The 8613-nt window shown below is 42.7% G+C and overlaps 1 protein-coding gene across 1 annotated transcript in view; it reads left to right on the top strand.

Moving 5' to 3' along the window:
* Window positions 1-8321: 8321 nt before the first annotated feature.
* DACT1 (dishevelled-binding antagonist of beta-catenin 1) overlaps window positions 8322-8613 on the top strand; it is a 10732-nt gene continuing 10440 nt past the window's right edge. Inside the window, exon 1 of the mRNA XM_011989607.1 lies at window positions 8322-8530. Within this exon, the coding sequence (XP_011844997.1) occupies window positions 8322-8530 (209 nt within the window). The remainder of the gene's footprint in view (window positions 8531-8613) is intronic.

The raw sequence follows: 8613 nt of genomic DNA, 5'->3' as shown, positions 1-8613 counted from the left end.
CCAGGCTCAGTCGCTCATGCCTGTAATCCTAGCACTTTGGGAGGCCCAGGTGGGTGGATCACCTGAGGTCAGGAGTTTGAGACCAGCCTGGCCAACATGGTGAAACCCCGTCTCTACTTAAAATACAAAAATTAGCCAAGCGTGATGGCACGTGTCTATAGTCGCAGCTACCCAGAGGCTGAGCGAGACTCCATCCCCATTCCCCCCTGCAAAAAAACAAAAACAACAAAAACAAAAACACACACACACACAAAACAAAACAAACAAACAAAAAAAACACACTCCGTTAAATTTAATTTGTCCAAAGTTTTTCTTTTAACAATAGTAAATTTAGTTGTTCATGAAAAATGGCTCTGAAACACCCAAATAAAGGAAACCCGATCTAGACATTAGGGATGCTTTAACTAATTGGCAAGCTAATTTGGCTTAATAAGTTCTTTTCCTCAAAGTGCTTTGTTCCACATTTTACGATTTATTTTTATTTTTATTTTTTACTTTTTATTTTATTTTATTTTATTTTTTTTGAGACAGTTTCCCCCTGTCGCCCAGGCTGGAGTGCAATGGCGCAATCTCAGTGGCTCACCGAAACATCCACCTCCTGGGTTCAAGCGATTCTCCTGCCTCCGCCTCCCAAGTAGCTGGGATTACAGGCATGGGCCATAATGCCAGCTAATTTTTGTATTTTTAGTAGAGATGAGGTTTCACCATGTTGGCCAGGCTGGTCTCGAACTCCTAGCCTCAAGCAATCTGCCCACCTCGGCCTTCCAAAGTGCTGGGGTTACAGGCATGAGTCACCGCGCCCAACCCAGACTCTATGATTTTAGACATGAAGCATTCACCCAGTCCTGCCACTCACCTTGGACAGTAAAGCTGCATTAGCAGTGGGTCCAGCTCTCAAGAGGAGCTCACTGTCTACAGAACAATGAAAAGCAGAGGGGCAGTAACTGGAGTCTCATCCTGAGTGGCTGAGAGAATCACTTCACTGCTTTATACTTTAGGGTATCTTTGTCTCCCCACACCATGATATATTGCAAGGATTGTAGGAAATCTTCTTGTGCTCTTTGGATGAAAGGTGTGTTATATTAAGTCCATAAAAAGGTTTTGGATAAATTCTAGAAAAAAAATTATAATGATGATAATAATGCCATCTAGCATTCACTGAGTGCTTATTATTTGTCTGGTACTAAATTAATGATGAAAATACATTTCTAATCTGTAGCTATATCTGGTAGTACCAAAATTGTCAAAATATTCATTTCTAAGTGGGGCCTGTTTATAATCTGTAATTGTTAATTTGGGTGATGGGTTCATGGTGAGTAATTATACCAATTTCCCTACTTTGGTGTTTTGAAATTTTCCATAATAAGAGGCTATGCAAAAAAGGAAGAGGCTAAACTTCATAAACCCTATTCCAGGATCTACTCTGTGCCAAACCCTTCACATTAGCTGTCTGTGAATTAAGAGCAAGCCCATGTTACAAATGAGGCAGCTGAGGTTCAGGTTAAATTACTTGTTCAAAGAGTTGAACCCTGGCCAAAATTTATATTCTTCCCCGTATACCCTGCTGCTGTTCTACTGGGCAATATGGTTTCAAAGAACAGGACCCCGGTGTTTTATCTTGGCAGCAATGCAGTACCCACATTTCTGCCCTTGAGTGGATGGATCTACTTATAGCTCAAAATAAAGGTTTATTTATTTATTTATTTATTTATTTATTTATTTATTTATTTATAAACAATGTAATGTACATGCCTTATGAAAACTGTCAAGACAATTATGGTGGCTAATGATAATTTTTATCTCATAAGAATGTCCTTGCTGGGCGCAGTGGCTCACGCCTGTAATCCCAGCACTTTGGAAGGCCGAGGCGGATCACGAGGTCAGGAGATCGAGACCATCCTGGCTAACACGGTGAAACCCCGTCTCCACTAAAAATACAAAAAATTAGCTGGGCTTGGTGGCGGACGCCTGCAGTCCCAGCTACTCGGGGGCTGAGACAGGAGAATGGCATGAACCCGGGAGGCGGAGCTTGCAGTGAGCGGAGATCGCGCCACTGCACTCCAGCCTGGGCGACAGAGCGAGACTCCGTCTCAAAAAAACAAACAAACAAACAAACAAACAAAAACCCAGAATGTCCTTAATTGTATATAGTCTGTGTGAGTGTGTTTGTGCACATGTGTGTATAACATTTGGAACTTTGGGGTCCAACTCCCTCTTAGGTTGGTGGTAATTTAGGCACCATTTTACTGATGAGAAAAACAAGACTGAGAGAGGTCGAAGTTGGCAAAACCAGTGTATGGTGAACATAATGGAGTGGCAGAATGTGGTGCAGCAGGAGTTAATCCAAACTGGCGAAATTCCAAAATCTCTATCTTTCCACCACCTCAGTAAGTGCCATGTTAGAATCGGATTCTTTCTCCTAAGAAAACAGCTTCTATTAAAGCCAACAGTGGGTCAACCAAATTCCTCTATAGAACCAAACTGAACAGAAGCGAATTGTCCCATCTGTTGTCAAAACCACCCTCCCGGACTTCAAAGCATCTCGGCTTAGGAGGGAGAAGTCCCTGGGCGGGGGCGGCCAGAGGGAGATGGAAATGGAGCCCATAGGCTTACTATCAGTCCCTTCAGGTCTCTGAGCCGCACGCAGCCACTGACTGTCATCCCAGCCGACTTCTCTTTCAATCTGAGGCTCTTCACGACCCCCATCCTTCCCCTTAACCCAAACATACACTCTGGGCCCGACTTCTGTTTGAAGTGGATGTGCTGCTCTTCACACTGCGCCCTGCAGAGGTGCCACGGGATTAGAGGAGGTGGCGCCCCGTGGGGCAAGGCGACCCGAGCTGGGCCAGCAGTGTGCGCTTTCAGCCTCTCCCGGGGTGATAATGGCATTCCAGGCTTTTCCACAGGGATCCCTAAGCCCCGGAGGGGTCTTAATTAAAGAGGCTGTGCGGGTCTTGGAGGCAAACACGGGCCAGGAAATCAGTATGGGAGCTTGTTTAGAGTTCTTGCCTGGCCTCAGAGAGGCTGGTTCACAGGAGCAAAGGAGATGGAAAAGTTGGACCAAATATCTATATCCTAAATCAGAATCCTAAATCAGATTATTTCATGTTAATAATCTAGGGCTCTTCCACAAAATGTCACCTTATTGATCATTTCTGTATGCTATGTAGAAACGATCAGAAAACCATACTGGAAATTGCTCATAGTACAGTGGGTTGGAGTGACGCTTTCTCTTTCGCCTTTCTGGGATTATTCTGAGGAAAAGATTATTCTAGATCAGTGTGGTAGTAAGTTATCTTAAACCTTATTTACATGTACTAGTGACTCCCTTTCAGTGGAAGATATTTAGATGAAATATTGAACCGTTTTGCTATACAGCAAGTATCTTCCTAAAGAAATTTCAAATGTGGCTTTAAGAAGTATTTTTTAAAATAAGATAATACAAAATAAAATATAAGCTCTCCTTCCCCGGAAAAAACTTAAGGATTATAAAGGTCAGTAATATATTTTTGTGATTTCATTTGAGTATGACTTTTTGGATATAATCATAGAATATATCTGCTTTTAAAATATTATTTTGCAAATTGTGATAGTTTCACAATTTGTAAATGCACACATACACACTTATGTATGTGGTTATATAATTAGTGCCAGTTTACTTTCTAGACCATAAGCTCCGTGAACATAGGGACTATATCTGACTTGTTCACCCACTGTATCCCCAGTGCCTGTTATATATATTAGGTACTCAATAAATATCTGTGAGTGAATATTCAAAGAGGTGCAGTGTAATTATGATGGTACATATGTGTTTTTATCCCAGGAAAATGCCTTTTTAAAAAAAATTAATATTTCAGTTATTAAGTATTCAGGTTATAAATTTAGACATTGTTGTAAGAAAGCACTAATGTCTATATACAAAAATGTGATTGAAAAGATTCTATGAATTATGAAATCATATATGCAATTGTTTGCCAGTTTGTGAAATTAAATCTTTTTTTTGTTTGTTTTTTGGAGACAGAGTTTTGCTTTGTCACCCAGGCTGGAGTGCAGTGGCACGATTTCGGCTCACTGCAACCTCCGCCTCCCAGGTTCAAGCAATTCTCCTGCCTCAGCCTCCTCTGTAGTTGGGATCACAGGCAACCACCACCAAGCCCGGGTAATTTTTGTATTTTTTAGTAGAGTTGGGGTTTTGCCATGTTGGCCAGCCTGGTCCTGAACTTCCAGACTCAAGCCATCTGCCCCCCTCAGCCTCCCAAAGTGCTGGGATTACAGACATGAGCCACTGCACCTGGCCTGAAATTAAAATTTTTAAATAATCGGAGAAGTAGTCCCAATAAAGCAGAGTAAGAGCAAAATCCACCTAATACAATTGGTTAAAGAAGCCACTTGTGTAATCCTAGCACTCTGGGAAGCCAAGGCAGGTGGAATGCCTGAGCTCAGGAGTTCAAGGCCAGCCTGGCCAACATGGCAAAATCCCATCTCTACAAAAAACGTAAAAATTAGCCTGTAGTCCTAGCAACTTGAGAGGCTGAGGAAGGAAGATCACTTGAACCCGGGAAGTCATGGCTGCAGTGATCTGAGATCCGTGCCACTGCACTCCAGCCTACGTGACAGAGTAAAACCGTGTCTGGAAAAAAAAGCCACTTGTCTCTGAAACACTTTTAAATTTTGCTTTGAAATGAAATCCTTTCATTGTGTTAGTACCACAGTATGTAGCTCTAGGTATTTGCACACGTAGAACTCTGCACCTTCCATCTGTAAAGATGACCGGTAGAAACGGCAGAGCTAAGGGACTAAAGTCTGAGGCTGGTGGAGCCTTAATCACCTTAATCAGTGATTACGACGGTGGGGGAATGCAACTCACTTCCAGACATTCTAGAATCTTTGGAATCCACAGTGCTCTGCACAAGGAAGCCGGAGCTTCCTGAAGAAATTACCACCAAACTTCATGGAATCACCCTGGCCTTCTTCAACAAAAACCTCTTTAACAGCACTAAAACACGGCTAAAAGGTAACCTTTTCTTCTAGGATGGTTTCTTTGGTAGTGTTTGGTTGTGCACCAGAGAGGATGGAAGGAGTTGTTTCATCGCCTTTCAAACAAGACCAGCATTGTCAAACATTTGCTGCTGCTTCTGCTATTCCCCTATTCCCTTCTGCCCTCAAAAGATGTTTAAAATTTTCAGGGCCATGATGTTGCCCTGTTTTGCTACTAAGCTTCTTTTTTCTTGATCTTTTGTTTCAATGTCTGCTTTCTTTTCCCTGTGTGCTCACTGAAGCCTGATTGTGGGGTCAAGCTATAATTAGTTTATATATGAAGTTTAATTCACTGTGGCTTTTTTGGCATTAGACCCAAATGGGCTTTGATGTCTGGCTGGGGCTTTGATCCCAGACCCTCGAATGGTGGTCATCACTCCAACTCAAAGGATTGCCCTTTACTTTTTTCCTCCTATTCGGAGACAGCTTTTCCCAATTACATCATTTGTGTTTGTTTGGCCATAAAAGTGGCAAGGCATCATCTTGTTGCTTTGTTTGATGGCTAAATGTGCAACTAATGCTCCTTACTTTGCTTGGCTGCAATAGAATATTCACCGCTGGACAAGGCATTTGTAGAATGATGCTCAGACTTTGGTGGGGGTGCTGTTAGGAGCTGTTCTGCCTAAGGGCAAAGCATCAGACTATGATATGAGGGACATGTTCTGGCTCTGCCCAGGAAAGATCTTCAAGCATAAGTTACACCACTGTAATATATTCAGCCAAGACTCTTTTCCATGCTGGCAACTTTATCTTACACTCCAGATCATCCAAGCAGCAGGTCCACCCCATCTTTAGGGGTACACTTTCTGAGTGTCAATTAACAGTTTTTCTGAGAAGATAGGCATATCCAGGGAAAGCAAAAGAACCAACTAGGGCTGAACAACATTAGAAAGGAGATAATGAAATAGCACTAGTGGAGGAAAAAGTACCAGCACCTGCTTTAAAAAGAAAGGGAAAGAAAAATCAAAACAGTAGGGGGAAGTGAGATTCTGTTGGCAACAGAAGGGAGCAGTGGGCGATTACTTTCAACTGCTTCCGGAATACCTGCAAGAAAAACAAAGAATCAAAGAGGAAAGAAAATCCAGGGAACTAGACTGGAGGGGAGAAAATTTGGCTGCTAGCTTAAAAAGAGAATAGGGGCAACCCGGCCTGTCTCACTTAATCTGATGACATTGGGAGTTTTCCTGGAAAAACAATTACAGCATTGAGCTCCTTACTTCTAACTTCATTTGACAGCCCGAGTTTGTTTTAATTGGCATGTGAATGAACAGCATTATTTATTAATGTGTAATGGATACTTTGGAAAGCATAACCTTTTTTCCTATTTGTGACCATTTTATTGGCGGAACCATCTGAATACATTAGTTTTAGTATTTAAACTTGCTGAGAACACTTTTTCATGGAGATATACAAGCTGTTATGGCAAATGGCTTGCTTTGGACTAATGAGCCAGCTCAAAGTGCCATTTGGTGAGGAGGGGGGTTGGAAGGGTGGGGAGGTTTGGAGACATAGCGACTTGTCTGCCTGCCTTAACAAGATTTATTAGTAGTGTGTAAAAATGTGTTTCAGCTTTTTTCTCTCCCTCAACTATATATAGTTGTCGATGTGTGACATAACACAGGCCACAATAATAGACTCCACCCCGCCAGAGGAATCTAATTCAGAGCTAGAAAGCAAGCAGCGTGTTTAGAAATGAGCAGAATGAAACAATGACAGAGGACATGGGTGAGTGGCATTTGGCAAGCAGGATAAGTCATCACCCTTTCATGCCTTACTAAAATTAGGGAGGAAAATTAGTTCCTATATTATAAAGTAGTGTTTGGCAACAGTAGGCATAAAGAATAGATAACCTGAAGAGAATCGATTTTGTATGCTTGTGAACACCTGACCATAATTCCATTTTTAGAATATACAACCTTGTTAATTATGAATCAAGTTTGTAGTTCCTTTCATGTCTGTGGGAGGCAGCAATGGGGAGGAAAGTGAAAGGTGGCAAGGGAGTTCTTTTGTTTTTGTTTTTTGGTAAAAGTCGACTTAATTCTATTTGTAGTAGAGATTAAATGGGTACTATTAAGTTTAAAAGTATGTTAATGAAAAAACAATTTACAACCAATCTACATTCTCGAGTCTCTCTCTGGCAATTGTCAGGTGAATGCTTGCAAGGTAATGTGCTGAATACAGTGATACTAAGAGGGTATTAAAACAGTCCCTGCCTTCAGGAAGCTTTCCTAATGTAGATGGAGAGAAGAGATACACATAAACACCCATATATAAGTGTGTGCACAGCCAGATAAATAACCACACAGGTAGCATGGGATCAGAATCAGATATTCATATAGTTAACTGGAACTCAAAGGTTGGAAGGGTGATTAGACCACACAGAGAGGGGAGGAAAGAAGAGGAATTCCTAGCAAGGGTTAGCAGATGGGCAAAAGTGCAAGTGTCTAAAAAAATGGTATAGGATGCACTCCTTCACACAACACTTTGCCTGAACTTCAGCAAATGTGACTTGCTGGATTGAATTTCCGAGGTTCTTGGATGCTTTTGAAGATACATGTGGTGCTTTTCCTCAGATAAGCCAGCTAGTGGCATTTCCAGACCCCTATCCCACCGGAAATTTCAGTGGAATAGGGATCTGGAGTAGTGTGTTCCAAGCAGAGATGACCAACACATGATACATCAAGAGGGAAGACTTACAAATCCCTCTGGAGAAAAGCTACAACTCATATCACCCTTATTATCTATGTGCTAGCCACGTTGTAAGGGCACAGCCCGCACAATATATATCATATGCTGCATATTATTACAATTCTTCAACAGCAGGTTCCCATAGCAGCTGCCCCCTTTTACAGTGGGGGGAGCGTACACACAGAAGGGAATAAGTTGCCCGCACAGCTATTTAGGGGTGAAACTGGGATACAAATCCAGACAGTCTGATTTCTGAGTCAGAGCTCTTATTGTAAACGCAGACTAAGTAATAATAAAAGCTCAAACAAAAAACCAAAGCGCGCACGCGCGCGCACTCAACTCGTAAGCTTGTAAAAGAATCGATGCAACCTCTCGCTATACAGCGACATCCTCCTGCCTAATTTTAAATGCCGTCCATCGTTAAGACTGACGTTAAAAAATTAAAACGACAACAAAACTTAACAGTTTTAGAACAACATTGCATTATGCTCTGCCTTTACAAAGTGGAGTTAAGGAACCAACCCCACAGTGTCTGTGAATACACTCGCAATACCTTGCCTGGGAAGTGAAAGAAACCTAACTCGGTGTGAGTGGAAATGAGGAGTGGCCATGTGGGGAAAGGGTTAAGACTGTGCTGCAACTTGGTCGAGTTTCAGAAAGTTCTCCGGAGAGCCCAACTGCCGCGTCCCGTCCCGGCCCCTGCCTGCGCGGCCGACTGTAACAGGATGCTGGGGCTCCAGGCGCTAGCCCCGAGCTTTGGGCGACGGGAAAGAGCCAATGAGGAGCGAGGGCAAAATCGGGTGCAGTAAACCCGAAAAGGGGGCGAGGAGGCCCGCGAGGAGAGCGGGGGAGGAGGCGGGGAGGGGCGAGAGAGGAGGAGGCGGCTCT

Source organism: Mandrillus leucophaeus, unplaced genomic scaffold (assembly GCF_000951045.1).
Source record: "Mandrillus leucophaeus isolate KB7577 unplaced genomic scaffold, Mleu.le_1.0 Scaffold359, whole genome shotgun sequence".
NCBI classification, from domain to species: Eukaryota; Metazoa; Chordata; class Mammalia; order Primates; family Cercopithecidae; genus Mandrillus; species Mandrillus leucophaeus.
The sequence above is the reverse complement of the archived record's forward strand: the minus strand, read 5'-3'. Positions and strand labels throughout refer to the sequence as shown.